The 16,512-nt window shown below is 46.9% G+C and overlaps 1 protein-coding gene across 2 annotated transcripts in view; it reads right to left on the minus strand.

The window, feature by feature from the left end:
- galntl6 (polypeptide N-acetylgalactosaminyltransferase like 6) overlaps positions 1 to 16,512 on the minus strand; it is an 801,537-nt gene that overhangs the window by 73,661 nt on the left and 711,364 nt on the right. For both annotated transcript variants that reach the window (XM_078396864.1, XM_078396865.1), the window contains 2 exons: positions 15,019 to 15,136; positions 11,054 to 11,161 (listed from right to left, as the gene is read on the minus strand). In XM_078396864.1, the coding sequence (XP_078252990.1) occupies positions 11,054 to 11,161; positions 15,019 to 15,136 (226 nt within the window). The remainder of the gene's footprint in view (positions 1 to 11,053; positions 11,162 to 15,018; positions 15,137 to 16,512) is intronic.

Here is a 16,512-nt window from a genome sequence, read left to right on the forward strand (position 1 = left end):
CAAGCTGCCAGAGGAGGGTAGGTGAGGCAGGTATTATAACAACATTGAATAGACATCTGGACAGGTACATGGGCAAGAATGGTTTAGAGGGATGTGGGCCAATCGTGGGTAGATAGGATATCACAAAAACAAACTGCAGATGCTGGCTTACACCAAAGATAGACACAAAATGTTGGAGTAACTTAGCAGGTCTGGCAGCATCTCTGAACAACATAGATATGTGATGGCTCATGTCTGCAGGAGTTTCTCGAACCAAAACATCACTTATCCATGTTCTCCAGGGATGCTGCCTGACCCGCTGAGTTACTCCAGCGCCTTGTGCCTTTTTATTCCACACTAGTTCTGTGTTATCCTACTTACAGAAGGCCAATTAACCTACAAACTTGCACGCCTTTGGGACGTGGGAGGAAACCAGAGCACCCAGAGGAAACCCACGCGTTCACAGGGACAGCGGGCAAACTCCACACAGACAGCACCCGAGGTCAGGATTGAACCTGGGTCTCTGGAACTGTGAAGCAGCAGGTCTACCAGTTGCACCACTGTGCCGCCCATATATTGGGGTGGAGGCTTTTAATGACTCCACCTGCCTGATGGAAGTTGGATGGGGTGGACAGTTAAACTAACTCGGGTCATTTACCACTTACTAGCGACTGGGAACTGATGGGCTTTGATTTCATCCTGCTCACCTGAAATATGAATTAAATCATCCACATTTGAACAAAATCTCAGCGAAGACACCAATAACATTGGAGTGTTGTGTGCAATTCTGGTCGTCTTACTGTCGGAAGGGTGTGATTAAGCTAGAGAGGGTGTAGGCTTTACGATATAAGGAGAGACTGGAACGGGCAGGCTAGGGGCGGCCTAGTGGTGCAGTGGTAGAGTTGCTGCCTCACAGCGGTAGAGACCCGGGTGCAATCCTGACTACGGGTGCTGTCTACATGGAGTTTGTATGTTTTCCCTGTGACCTCGTGGGTTTTCTCCGGGTGCTCCGGTTTCAAGATTCAAGATATCTTTATTTGTAATCCAAAAAACAAGTTTAGTCACCCACAGTCCAACAATAAAGCAATAAAATAAGCAAATTACACAACCCCAACCAACACACAAAAAAAAGAAACATCCATCACAGTGAGTCTCCTCCAGTCACCTCCTCACTGTGATGGAAGGCCAGAATGTCTTTTCCCATCCCCTGCCGTCCTCTCCCGCGGTCAGGCCAGTGTCGTTGCCACGTTCCAGGCCGCGCCGGACGGTGAAAGGTCTGTGGCGGGCCGACCCAAGCCCCGCGATCCAGGTTGGGCGAACACGCTACCGCTGCCAGAGCTCCCGATGTTGGCATCCACGCGGCCCGAGCCAAAGGCGAGTCGCAGCCGCTCCCACAGCCTCTGAAGACGGCGGCTCCGTTGATGGTGAGTCCGGTCGGCTCCGCTGATGGTTAGTCCGGTCCGCGGGTTCTGCGAACCAGAGCCCTGGAGGCCGCCAGCTCCAGGAGTTGGGCCGATGGTAGGCCGCAGCAGGAACGGAGACCCGACCCAGAAAACAAAGGTCGGGTCTCCGTTCGGAAGGGACACATTTACAATTTTACAGTTCCCCCCCTCCCCCCCCTCACACACACACATAGTACACAAACCACAAAAACACGATATCACATCTACAATTAAGACAAAAAAACCAACAAAACACAAAGACAAACGGACCGCGGGTCAGCCGCAGCTGCTAGGGCAGCGTCGCCATTTTGGTCATGGCCATTCCTTCCACATTCCAAAGACGCGCAGGTTTGTAGGATAATTGGGATCTGTAAATTGTCCCTAGTGTGTAGTATGTGAAACTGGGATAACAGAGAACTATTGTACGGGCAATCGTCGGTCAGCGTGGACTCATTGGGCTGCTTCCTCGCTGTATCTCTAACCTAAACTAAAATGGACTGTTTTCCCCGGAGTGAAGGAGGCTGAAGGGAGACCTTGTAAGAGGTTTGTAAAACCACGAGGAGAATAGATAAGGTGGATGGTCACAGACAATATCCCAAGGTAGTGGAGTCTAAAACCTGAGGGCAGGTTCTAAGATGAGATGCAAAAGATTTAAGGGGTAAGTATTTCAGACAGAGGGATGTGGGTGTATGGAACGAGCTGCCAAAGGAAGTAGTACAATATAAGTAGGCTGGTACAATAATACCACTTAAAATATATTTGTGCAGGTATATGGATAGGAAAGGTTTAGAAGAAAATGGGGCAAACAGGTTATGCATCTTGGTTAGATTTTTAGATTTAGAGATACAGCGCAGAAACAGGCCCTTCGGTCCACCGAGTCCGCGCCGCCCAGCGATCCCCGCACATTAACACTATCCTACACCCACTAGGGACAATTTTTACATTTACCCAGCCAATTAACCTACAAACCTGTACGTCTTTGGAGTGTGGGAGGAAACCGAAGAAAACCCACGCAGGTCACGGGAAGAACGTACAAACTCCGTACAGTACAGCACCCGTAGTCAGGATCGAACCTGGGTCTCCGGCGCTGCATTTGCTGTAAGGCAGCAACTCTACCGCTGCGCCACCGTGCCGCCCTTGCATTGATGACTTGGGCTGAAGGGTCTGTGCCTGTGGTTTACAAGCCTATGACTGTGATGGAACGGCACTTCCTCAGTGTTCCCTGGAGCTTCAGCCTAGATTTTTCATTCCCAAATCTTTAAAGTGGATAATGAGGGCATTTCCTTACCTCAAATGTCTGCGATGAATCCAGATTGTGTTGATTTTTAATTAAAATCTGGTTGTTTTACTGTCATCATTACTGATATTAGCTTTTCAAATCTAGGTTTTATTTAACTAGTTGAACTTGGATTACCGTGCAGCCCTGGAGAGTTTGAACTCCAGTCTCCAGACACAGCTGTGAGGAAGTGCTGTACTATCATAGAGTCATCGGCCTGCACCTCACAGGCACAGGCCCTGCGGCCCACCTCATCAATGCTGACCAAGATGTCTACCTGAACATGTCCCATTTTTGACCCATATTCCTCTAGACTTTTCCTATAAATAGCTCTGGGTCTCTGGATCACTTGTTCAAAAGATACATTAGCCTCCTCGGGCACCCACCACCCTGTGTGTGAAAACGTTGCCCCTCAGGTTCTGATTAGATATTTTCCCCCTCCCCTAAAACATGTCTTCTGGTTCTTGACTCCCCTACTCTAGCTGAGTGCATCTACCCTACCTATTCCCCTCACGATCTTATACACGTCCATGAGATTTATACACCTCTATAAGACGTCTCCTTGAGAATTGGAATGCGTTGCTGAAGGAAGATTTACTTTACTTTGACAGAAGAGGAAAGAAATGGATAAGAAACAGCCAGCTCATCTCAAACGGAAATGTCAGACCGACCTTTCACTTAACACGATGAATTAAGCAACACATGGAACTGTCGATCAGCAACAGGACCTGTAGGGATTTCAAGGAGGAAAATATCCAAGCACAAAATACAATCTGTTGGGACTGCAGCTGAATAAAAAGGTTAAACATTGGCAGGGAGAAAATTCCAGGGCCAACAGGTGGGAGAGCTGAACTGACCGTCTGACGAAGGGTCTCGACCCGAAATGTTACCCCTTCCTTCTCTCCAGGGATGCTGCCTGTCTCACTGAGTTACTCCAGATTTTTGCGTCTATCCTTGTTTTAAACTAGCATCTGCAGTTCCTTCCTCCACATAATTGTATTCATGTTGAGGGATTTGCATTGAGGTTGAGTTACAATCTTGAGTTAGGAGTGGCTCAGTCAACCGAAAGATGACATGGGACATGGCTAGGACAGGTTTAGAGGGACGTGGGCCAAACATGGGCAATTGGAACTAGCTTAGATGGGGCATCTTGGTTGGCATGGAAGCATTGGTCCAAAGGGCCTGATTCCATGCTGTATATCTCTATATCTCACACCTCTGGGAAAGTTTGTTGCTTGCTAACCAGTCAGCAGAGGAACAATACATGATTGTAAATTGTTCCAAGTGTGGATGATCAGCCATGATAACATTGAATGGTGAATGATCAGCCATGATCACATTGAATGGCGGTGCTGGCTCGAAGAGCCGAATGGCCTACTCCTGCACCTATTGTCTATTGTGTAGGATAGTTCTAGTGTATGGGGTGATCACTGGTGTGCGCGGACTCGGTGAGCCAAAGGGCCTGTTTCTATGCTGTATCTCAAAAGTCTAGTCTACAGATTCAACATAGTCCATGTTGTATTTTGTACAGGAGTGTTAACGGCTGAGCACTAGTCAAGATTTTACTTCCCAAACCACATACCAGACACATATCATTTTGTTATGTTGTTAAGCCTGACTTTGCAGACGCAGTCTGCTATACCTTCAACATTATAATTGTGAATGCATTTAGAAATGTGCTTCATTGACTATAAAGTGTGGAGCAAATGAAAGTGCCATGAGAGAAGTAGTTTAATTCTCAATCGAATTAAACCAGAGCCTGATTATTGCCCCCAAGGCCAATCTGAGAGATTGGATAATTGGAGGTTTCATATCCTTTATCCTCCGACATTCTGAGTTGTTTGAACATAGGAGCAGACGGAAGCCATTTGTTGCCTTGAGCCTGTTCTGCAGTGCAATTAGATTAAGGTTCATCAGTATCTTAACTCCGTCTGCTGCCTGAGCTCCACGTCCCTTGATATTTTTGCCAGCAAGAAAATGTATCAGTCTCAGCATAAAAATGTTCAATTCATTCGTAGCCTTTACAGCACAGTGGGAGCTGAAACATTCACGTTACTGACTGCTGTACAAGGCTGTACAGGTACATTGTCCCTCCATACCTTTAAGCCCGTGTTACTCTGTGCAAGATTCACTAGCTCTAATTTTAACCCAGTGCTGACTGGTTTGTTTAGTTTAAACCGTTTAGTTTAGTTTAGAGACACAGCATGCAAACAGGCCGCTCGGCCCACCAAGTCCATGCTGACCAACAATTAGCCGTTCATACTAGTTCTATGTTATCCCACGTTCGCATCCATTCCCTACAGACAAAGGGAAATTTGCAGAGGGCCAATTAACCTACAAACCCGCACGTCTTTGGGTTGTGGGACCTGGGAGGAAACCGGGGCACCCGGAGGAAAACCCACGCAGTCACAGGGAGAATGTGCAAACTCACACAGACAGCACCTGAGGTCAGGTTCAAATCCGGGTTTCTGGTGCTGTGCCACCACTGTGTGTGGGATCACTGGCTCCAGTTTGTACACTCTGTAAAATTGTCCCTGTGTGTGCAGTTAGAACTAATGTACGGGTGATCGCTGGTCAGCGCAGACTCGGTGGGCTGAAGGGCCTGTTTCTGCACTGTATCTCTAAAGTCTAAAGTGACTGTGACCATGTCGGTTTTATCCAGGTGCTTCAGTTCCCTCCCACATTTCAAAGACGTGCAGGTTTGTAGGTTAAGTGGTTTCTGTAAATTGCCCCTAGTGTGTAGAATGGCAAAAATGGGATAACAAAGAACTAGTGTACAGGTGATTGTTGCGTGGCATGGACTTGGTAGGCCGAATGGTCTGTTTCCAAGCTGTATCTTTAAACTAAATGGATTGACTGGGCTTATATTCACTGGAATTTAGAAGGATGAGAGGGGATATCATAGAAACATATAAAACTATTAATGGACTGAACAGGCTAGATGCAGGAAAAATATTCCTGATGTTGGGGGAATCCAGAACCAGGGGTCACAGTTTAAGAATAAGGGGTAGGCATGAGGAAAAACGTTTTCAGTCAGAGAGTTGTAAATCTGTGGAATTCTCTGCCTCAGAAGGCAGTGGAGGCCAATTCTCTGAATGCATTCAAGAGAGAGCTAGATAGAGCTCTTAAGGATAGCGGAGTCAGGGGGTATGGGGAGAAGGCAGGAACGGGGTACTGATTGAGAATGATCAGCCATGATCACATTGAATGGCGGTGCTGGCTCGAAGGGCTGAATGGCCTCCTCCTGCACCTATTGTCTATTGTTTCTATGTTTTAAGTAATCTAAACCATTGGGTCCACCGGGTGGTGCCACCAGCAGTGGCTGCCTCGCCAACAGTCTGTCTGTCCTTGCTACTGTTTTTATTCATTTAAGTATGTGTTAAAAGTATGTTTTAGTGTTTCTTGGTTTGTTTTATGTGGGGGGTGGTGGGGGGGAATTGAGGGAAACTTTTTTTTCAATCTCTTACCTCGACGGAGATGTGATTTTTCACCGTACAGTATCTCCGTCCCCTCTGCGGCCTAACATCGAGGAGTTGGCGACCTTTCCTGGAGACCGGCCCGGCGCTTCAAGCTGCGGGCGCTGCGCGGACTTTAACATCGTGGAGCTTGCGATCCTTTGCCGAGGATCGACGAGCTCCAACCGCGGGGCCTGTGGACTTTAACATTGTGAAGCCCGCAGTTCCTGGTAAGAAGAGGCTGACTCGGGAGCTCCAATGCCGCGGAGAGTGTTTCAACCGTCCCGAGGAGGGAAGTTTCGATCATCGATGAACCGCTGCCGACTGTCCGAGGCCCTTGCGGATGGTTCAACAGCCCCGACCGCGGGAGTACAAAGAGGAAGCTGATTGAACTTTATTACCTTCGAGGAATGTGGAGCCCGCTGTGGTGGATGTCTCTGTTAAATTTTATTTTATGCGGCTGTGTGTATTGTCGCTTTTCACTTAGTATGGCTGTCTGGCAACTCAAATTTCACTGTACCTTAATTGGTACACGTGACAATAAATTGAATCTTGAATCTTAAACCACACCACCCACCCCACCATGTCACGCGCTATCAAGACCTGGAAATACATTGCCGATCCTTCATCACTAGGCCTGAATCCTGGAACTCCCCACTCAAACCTTTGAGTCCTCTGTGAGTACTTCTGGCAGCAGAAATTCAGCACTTCAAGAAGGCAGCTTTCCACCACAATTCGTTTAATTCAGAATAGGCTGTAATTGCTGAGTTTACACTTAATGCTTTTATCTTGTAAATGAATGGAGAAAATTCTGAGGATGGTATTTCTGGACAATAGATGAACGGTATGAAGGAGATAAGTTTTGTCATTTTTAATTTCAGTACGTACAAATGATGACTTCTCTGTTTAATATTAATGCAGGCTTGTTGTACTGAAGGGGATCACATCATTTGCAATTAACATTAACGTGTTCTCCTGTGGGTAGACTGCTAGTTGCTTTTAGTCACAACAGAAGAATTTTAGGCACTCCTTTTCCAGCACCGCAGACAGATATGCTTGGAATACAATTGCTGCTGGAGCTTTTAAACCTGAGACTCACTTTCATCTTTGTGTAGGAAGGAACTGCGGATGCTGGTTTATACCAAAGATAAACACGAAATGCTGGAGTAACTCAGCGGGTCAGCCAGCATCTCTGGAGAAAAGGAATAGGTGACGTTTCAGGTCAAGACCCTTGTTCAGACTGAGAGTCGGGGGAAGAGGGAAACTAGAGATATGAATAATAGACAATAGATAATAGACAATAGGTGCAGGAGTAGGCTACTCGGCCCTTCGAGCCAGCACCGCCATTCACCGTGATCATGGCTGATCATCCACAATCAGTACCCCGTTCCTGCCTTCTCCCCATATCCCTTGACTCCGCTATCATTAAGAGCTCTATCTAACTCTCTCTTGAAAGCATCCAGAGAATTGGCCTCCACTGCCTTCTGAGGCAGAGAATTCCACAGCTTCACAACTCTCTGAGTGAAGTTTTTCCTCATTTCTGTCCTAAATGGTCTACTCATTCTTAAACTGTGGCCCCTGATTCGGGACTCCCCCAACATCGGGAACATGTTTCCTGCATCTAGCGTGTCCAATCCCTTAATAATCTTATATGCTTCAATAATATCCCCTCTCATCCTTCTAAATTCCAGAGTATAAAAGCCCAGTCGCTCCAGTCTTACGACGTACGACAGTCCCGCCATTCTGGGAATTAACCTAATGAACCTATGCTGCACGCCCTCAATAGCAAGAATGTCCTTCCTCAAATTTGGAGACCAAAACTGCACACAGTACTCCAAGTGTGGTCACACTAGGGCCCTGTACAACTGCAGAAGGACCTCTTTGCTCCTATACTCAACTCTTCTTGTTATGAAGGCCAACATTCCATTGGCTTTCTTCACTACCTGCTGTACTGCATGCTTCCTTTCAGTGACTGATGCACCAGGACACCCAGATCTTGTTGTATGATCCCTTTTCCTAACTTGACACCATTCAGATAATAATCCGCCTTCTTATTCTTACCACCAAAGTGGATAACCTCACACATATCCATATTAAACTGTATCTGCCATGCATCCGCCCACTCACACAACCTGTCCAAGTCACCCTGCATCATAGCATCCTCCTCACACTTCACACTGCCACCCAGCTTTGTATCATCTGCAAATTTGCTAATGTTACTTTTAATCCCCTCATTCAAGTCATTGATGTATATTGTAAATAGCTGCGGTCCCAGCACCGAGCCTTGCGGTACCCCACTCGTCACTGCCTGCTATTCTGAAAGGGACCCATTTATCCCGACTCTTGAGAGGTTGAGAACAAATCAGAGCCGGCACCGATCACCAAGGAAATGTGGAGCCCACAATGGTCCATTGATGACTGTGGAAGAGGTGATAATGCGGGTCAGGCAGCATCTCTGAAGAACATGAATGGGTGGTTTTGGGTTAGGACCCTTCTTTAGACTGATTGTAGTAAGGGAAAGAAAGCTGCAAAAGAGAGGTGTGGGCGGGATAGTGCCTGGCAAGTGATAAATGGCAAGGACACTTGCTTGAGTAACTCAGCAGGTCAGGCAGCTTCTCTGGAGAACATGGATAGGTGACGTTTCAGGTCCTTCTTCAGACTGATGTCATAGAGTCATAAAGTCTTACTGCATGGAAACAGGCCCTTCAGCCCAACTTGCCCACACTGGCCAATCTGTCCTATCCACACAAGTCCCACCTGCCTGCATTTGGCCCATATCCCTCTAAACCTGTCCTATCCATGATGTCTTGAACATATGTCTGAACAACAGTCTCGACCCAAAATGTCACCCAAACATGTTCCTCGTAGATGCTGCCTGACCCGCTGAGTTTTACTCCAGCCTTTTGTGTCCTTTGGTGTAAACCAACAGCTGCAGTTTCCACAAGTGATAGGTGGATGCAGGTGAGGGCGGAGGGGGGAGGGGTGATTGGCAGATGGGTGGACAAAGGCCAGAGATGAGACGAAAGAAGGCTGCAAGATATTTTCTCTCTTTAACAGAAGTCGACTGTTCCTTTCTATCCACTAAACGTGACTTATGTCTCCTTGTCATGCGAAGTTCATTGAAAATACCTCAAGCACCAACCTTGGCAATTCCTCAAGACATTTATCGCTACATACACTCTAAGCTTACCTCCACTGAGCCATCAGCATAAATTTTGGATATGTAGCATATACATATTCTTCATTGAAGCAATTACTAAAAATCCCACACCGAGGGACAGCAGAGTGGCTTGGAATATAGAACATAGAACGGTGCAGACAGGAATAGGTTGAAGACAGATAGTAATTGGTCTTGGCATCATGTTTGGCACAGATATTGCGGGCCAAAGTACATCGGCGAGACCAAGTATAGACTGGGCGACCGCTTCGCTGAACACGTATGCTTGGTCCACCTAGGGCTATGCGATCGCTCAGCAGCCAACCATTTCAGTTCCCCTTCCCACTCCCAGACTGGCCTTTCTTTACTGGGCCTCCTCCATTGCCAGAGGGAGGCCACATGCAAATTGGAGAAACAGCACCTCATATTTCACTTGGATCGCCTACAACCCAGCAGTATGAACACTGAATTCTCTAATTTTAAGTAATGTTATCTCCCCCTCCCCCCCCCTCCCCCTCTTCCTCCACTCTAGTCGTTGTTTTACCAGTTCCACAGTTCTCCACATTGTTTCTCTTGAGATCACACCGTCCCGAGCCAACAATGGACCTACCAGGCACCGTCCTGTCGGAGGTCATTTGTGGCGGCCTTGATTGGTCCTTTCTCGCCTCCAACTCTTCACCTTCCCCCGCCACTCCCTACTTTCAGTCTGAAGAAGGGTCCCCACCCGAAACGTCACCCATCTTTTCTCTCAGGAGATGCAGCTTAACCCGCTGAGCATTTTGTGTCTATCCTTGGTACAAACCAGCATCTGCAGTTCATTGTTTTCACAGTTTAGGAATACCTGTCTCAGGTTCACAACTTGGTCTCTAAACCCTAGTATCCCCTCTCTGGCCACCTGGTTAGCCATCAATGTTTGTAACACGATCGAGTTATCAACAAGTAACCAACAAGTAGATACTGTTTGAAACTGCATCTTCCAAGGTCTGTTTTACATGGGAGTTGGTTAAGGGATGAAATTGAGGTGAGGACAGGGTAATGTACTTATTTTATCTTCGGCCCGCCATTTCGCTCCCATTGATTTCAGGTTTGGTGGAGGTGAGGATGGTTACATTGAAATCGAGCACTTGTTTCCGTAGACAAAAAATGCTGGAGTAACTCAGCGGGCCAGGCAGCATCTCTGGAGAGAAGGAATGGGTGACGTTTCGGGTCGAGACCCTTCTTCAGACAGACTACCTTTTGTCTACCTTCGATTTATACCAGCATCTGCAGTTTTTTCCCTACACACATTATTTCCGTAGATCAGCTTCTCATAAGTCATAGGAGCAGAATTAGACCATTTGGCCCATCGAGTCTACCCCACCATTCAATCATGGCCGATCTATCTTTTCCTCTCAATCCCATTCTCCTGCCTTTAACCTTTCCCCATAACCTTTGACACCCTTACGAATCAAAAACCTGTCAAACTCCGCCTTAAAAACACCCCATGAAGGCCTCCACAGCCGTCTGAGGCAATTAATTCCACAGATTCACCACCACTAAAGACATTTCTCATCACGTCCTTTCTAAAGGTATGTCCTTTTATTCTGAGGCTGTGCCCTCCGATCCTAGACTCTACCAGTGGTGGAAACATCCTCTTCCCATCCACTCTATCCAGGCCTTTCACGACTGAGCATTCAGCTCCTGATTCAAGGCCACTCTTCATTGAACAGTAACCAAAGAGAAAGGGAATATCTCAGTTACTCACCCTTGCTAAGCTGGTGCCAGAGGGAACTTTGTAGGGGACGTACTTCCTGTAGATGTGACCGACTCGGGAACAAGGCGCGTCGTACATGTGTCCCCCGCACATCCAAACCTATAAAAAATAAGGAGGAGTAGAGAGGTGGATCGTATACCTATGGCCACAGTTCATTCAGAGGCTGTAGCTATTTGATCTGTCGAAAACTCGTGTCTGAAACATTAAACCTGTTGGTCTCTCTCTACAAATGCTAATCGACCTGCCGACCATCTCCAGCATTTTCTGTTTTATTTCAAGTTTTCAACATCTGCAGGTTTTAAAACATATATTTTTTGGACAACCCCACTTCTTCGTGGTATAACGTAAACGCTCCTGCTTTTGTTTCCAATTATGTTTTTGCACTAATGTCATGTTTTTTTTAAATATTTTTTTCTTTCAGAATTTGATGCGTACTTTCTGTAGGATTTGTTGTTGTGTGTTTGTCTGAGTCTATGTGACTGTGGTGCCGCTACAAGCAAGATTATTCATTGTACCTGTTCCTCTCCACACTCATGCACATAATAATAAATTTGAACTTCAACTGATGGCACATCAGTAGATTTGCTGCCTTCCAGCGACAGAGACCTGGGTGCGACCCAGACTACTGGTGCTGTCTTTGTGGAGTTTGCACGTTCTCCCTGTGACAACGTTTTCTCCGGGTGCTCCGGTTTCTTCCCACATTCTAAAGACATGCAGGTTTTTTTAGGTTAATTGATTCCTGTAAATTACTCCTAGTGTGTAGGATGCGAATGTGGGATAAGTTCAGAAGTTCATATTTCATAGGAGAAGAATTAGGTCATTTGGCCCATTGAGTCAACTCCGCCATTCAATCATGGCTGATCTATCTTCCCCTCTCAACCCCATTCCCCTGTCTTCTCCCCATAAGCTTTAATGTAGCACTAGTGTGAAGGGGTGGTTGGTCTGGACTCGGTGGGACAAAGGGTCTGTTTACACACCCTGTCTCTAAACTAAACTCATATTTCGTTTGAGCAGCTTCCAACCCAAACTTTGATTTATCTAATTTCAAGTAACCATTACATTCCCTCTCTCTCCATCCCTCCCCCACCCCAGTCATCCTGCTAGTTTCACTGTTCATATCTCTTCGGTAAAATCCCTTCGTCATCATCTCTTCCATAGCCAACAATGGACCATTGTGGGCTCCACCTTTTGTGGGTCATCGATTTGGTCTGAACCTTTTTATCTCTAGTTTTCCTCTCCCTTCACTCTCAGTCCAAAGAAGGGTCTTGACTCGAAACGTCACCTATTCCTTTTCTCCAGGGATGCTGCCTGACCCGCTGAGCTACACCAGCATTCAAGGTCGATCCTCAGTATAAACAAGCATCTGCAGGTCCTTCCTACACACCCAACAAACATGTAGGTCTTTGGGATGTGGGAGGGGAAGCAGGTCGTCCCGGGAAAACCCACACGGTCACAGGGAGAACGTACAAACAACGCACAGACAGCCCCCTTAGTCAGGATCGAACCTGGGTCCTAAGTGAATACCTCTTCCTTCTTATTTCCCCAAGACATGGAGATTCCATCCTAATTTCCCTCCAGTGTTAGTTTGACAAATGATGTGATTCTTGTCGTCAGCTAATGCAGGGCCGTCTTAACGCATGGGCCTGATGGGCACTTGCCTGGGGCCCCACGAGCATAGGGGCCCCATGCTGATCTGTGTATGTTAAGTGACTTGCAATAAATAAATACTACTTTAAAAATGTAGGTTCAATAAGTGCTTTTTTCGCAACATTTTCGGTCCCTAAGTGCTTCTCACAGCGATCTGTTTCGCAACAATTAGCTCCCTAAGTGCTTTGCTTTTCCATCCCTAAGTGCTTCTCACAGCAATCTGTAAGTGCTTTTCGCAACAATGTAGCACCCTAAGTCCATCGCTAAGTGCTTTTTGGTAAGTGCTTGTCGCCGGCACGACAGGGGGGGGGGGGCTGGTAGGGAAAGGGGGGTGGGGGAGAGTAACGGTAGGGGCCCCAGTACACTGCTTTGCCCGGGGGCCCATAATGCTGTAAAAACGGCCCTGAGCTAATGGTGTCACAAGGTCTGGCGAATCCTATCAGCCACGATGATCGTCACTGTTCATTTTACACTGACCTTCATCCGCTGTCACACATCCTGACGCTAATGGGCTGCAGCCCGTTCCAGACTTGAAGGAATGGTGTACCTATCAGCCTCCATTACTTTAATAAGCTCAAGCAGATGGCCGAGGTCACTATCTTTAACAAGACAAATGACAGGAATGACTAAGATGGAAGCCCTGGTGACACGGGCAGATTCTGTTCCCTGAGCAAAAGAAAAATCGAGGCAATTTACCTTCTGAACTCTCTCTGCTGTTACCATGGTTCCCCTTAGACACTAAACAGGGAGGTAACGCCTGCATAACAATTACAGAGCAGCAAGTGACTGATTACAGGAGAATAGGATAATGAAGTCTCCAACAGTGTTGGGCATTTGACTGATGCAATAAATATCTACTTGATGACACCTGATATATTCCGGAGTCAACTGGGCTTTGAGTTTTTCACGTCGAAACCGAGCATATCGCGAGCACTTTACTGCTGGCCTTTTGCGAGAATGAATAGAAATTGGAATCGGAGAGCTACACAGCGTGGAAACAGGTCCTTCAGTCAAATGTCTGTGCCGACCATCCTGAGCAATCATGCTGATCCCATTTGCCCCTCTTTGGCCCAAATTCCATCCATACCCTTTCCATCCATGTACCCGTCCAAATGTCTTTTAAATGTTGTTATTGTACCTGCCTCGATAACTTCCTCCGGTACTAGTTCCATATACCCACCGCTCTCTGTGCAAAAAAAGCTGCTCCCTCTCACCAGCCATGCCAGGCTTTGTCCCATGTTCTCCAGGGATCGTGCTTGAGCCGCTGAGTTACTCCAGCACTTTGTGTCTTTTTTTGTAAACCAACATCTGCAGTTCCATATTTCTGCTTGAATTATTAGGCTGGTAGCATAAGACCTTGACCTCACAATGCTGTCGTCAGATAAGAACTTAATATGGATCAGTGTCACCTGCTCAGCCCAACCTCTCTTCCACCGTTCTCGCCTCCACTACAATCAGTCTGAAGAAGGGTCCCGACCCTTGTCCCTGATCTCCAGAAATGCTGCCAGACCTGCTGAGTCACCAGCACTCTGTGTCTTTTTTTAACCCACATTAGAACACTTTTCTAAAGAATAACAACAGTTAAAAGGTAGTATTGCTAATAGAGGCATAGAGTGATACAGTGTGGAAACAGGTCCTTCAGCCCAACTTGCCCATACCGGCCAACATGTCCCACCTGCCTGCGTTTGGTCCATATCCAAACTTGCCCTTTCCATGTACCTGTCTAACTGTTTCTTAAACGTTGGGATCATCCCAGCCTCAACTACCTCCTCTGGCAGCTTGTTCCATACACCTACCACCCTTTGTGTGAAAAAGTTACCCCTCAGATTCCTATTAAATCTTTTCCCCTTCATCTTAAACCTATGTCCTCTGGTCCTCGATTCACCTACTCTGGCCAAGGGACTCTGTGCATCTACCCGATCTATTCCTCACATGATTATGAGCATGTTCCTCCCCCCACTCACACGTTCACAAGTTATAGGTATAGAATTAGGCCATTTGGCCCATTGAGTCGACACCGCCATTCAATCATGGCTGATCTCTGCCTCCTAATCCCGTTTTCCTGCCTTCTCCCCATAAGCCTTGACACCTGTTCTAATCAAGAATTTGTCCATCTCTGCCTTAAAAATATCCACTGACTTGGCCTCCACAGCCCTCTGTGGCAATGAGTTCCACAGATTAACTACCCTCTGACTAAAGAAGTTCCTCCTCACCTCCTTTCTAAAAGAGCGCCCTTTAATTCTGTCTTGCTCACTCTCCCTCACTACGATCAAAGCTGGGAGCTCACAGTAATGTCCACGTTAACTCACCTTGAACGAAATCTCGTACTGCTCCCCTCCCCAGATCTCCAGCCCTGGGTCGTAGCCACCCAGCTCCCAGAACCACCGCTGGTCCACGGCAAAGAGACCTCCAGCCATAACAGGGGATCTGGAAGAGAAAGGTGATGTTGAATGCAGTGCGTTCATCCGCCCATTCCAGGGCTATGAAGCCACGCAGAACAGAAAGCCAACGAAGACAAGGGATGTGAATGGTCATAGAGTCAAGAGTGTTTCATTGTCATATGTCCTGAAACGGAACAACAAAATTCTTACTTGCAACATCACAACAGATATGTAACATTGCAATCTGTAAAACCCATAATAAGCAAAAAAAAGTGACATAGTACCTAGTGAGAACGGGTGGATGGCATGGACTAGGTGGGATGAAGGGCCTGTTCCCACGCTGTATCTCTGGACTAAACTCTAAATAAGAGAATGCATCTCATTTCCCCAGGACATGGAGATTGGTATCAAATCCACTGACGGAAGGGTGTTGATAACGTCCGCTCTCAGACATCTCCTCATACCTCTGACCATCAAACATCCGGACATGGACACTCGGATGGTCATGGACTTCATCTCCTCAGGAGGTGTTCACTCCACACCTCTTGCTACACAGGGTCCCAGTCCATGGCAGATCCATTGTTTAATCGTGCACACGTCCAATGAACTGATATCGTCCAGACTCCCCCCTACCTAGTCCCATCCCATGTATCCAGGCACTTTCACTGTAATAGACACAAAAAGCTGGAGGAACTCAGCGGGACAGGCAGCATTGAAACATAGAAACATAGAAAATAGGTGCAGGAGTAGGCCATTCGGCCCTTCGAGCCTGCACCGCCATTCAATATGATCATGGCTGATCATCCAACTCAGTATCCCGTACCTGCCTTCTCTCCATACCCCCTGATCCCTTTAGCCACAAGGGCCACATCTAACTCCCTCTTAAATATAGCCAATGAACTGGCCTCAACTACCTTCTGTGGCAGAGAATTCCACAGATTCACCACTCTCTGTGTGAAAAAAAACGTTCTCATCTCGGTTCTAAAAGACTTCCCCCTTATCCTTAAACTGTGACCCCTTGTTCTGGACTTCCCCAACATCGGGAACAATCTTCCTGCATCTAGCCTGTCCAACCCCTTAAGAATTTTGTAAGTTTCTATAAGATCCCCCCTCAATCTTCTAAATTCCAGCGAGTACAAGCCGAAGAGAAGGAATGGGTGACGTTTCGGGTCGAGACCCTTCTTCAGAATAATCAGGGTTAAAGGGAAAAAGAGACGCATAGATGATGATGTAGTGAGATAAAGAACAATGAATGAATCAGATGCAAAAACGTACACCTGAACACCTTCGCTCATCACCTGAAGTCCAACCTGATCTCCCGGTTGCCAAACACTCTAATCCTCCTTTCCATTCCCACACTGACCTTTCTGACGTCGGTCTCCTCCATTGTCAGAGTGAGGCTAAACGCAAATTGGAGGAACA

The sequence above is a fragment of the Rhinoraja longicauda genome, chromosome 3, assembly GCF_053455715.1.
Source record: "Rhinoraja longicauda isolate Sanriku21f chromosome 3, sRhiLon1.1, whole genome shotgun sequence".
NCBI lineage: Eukaryota > Metazoa > Chordata > Chondrichthyes > Rajiformes > Arhynchobatidae > Rhinoraja > Rhinoraja longicauda.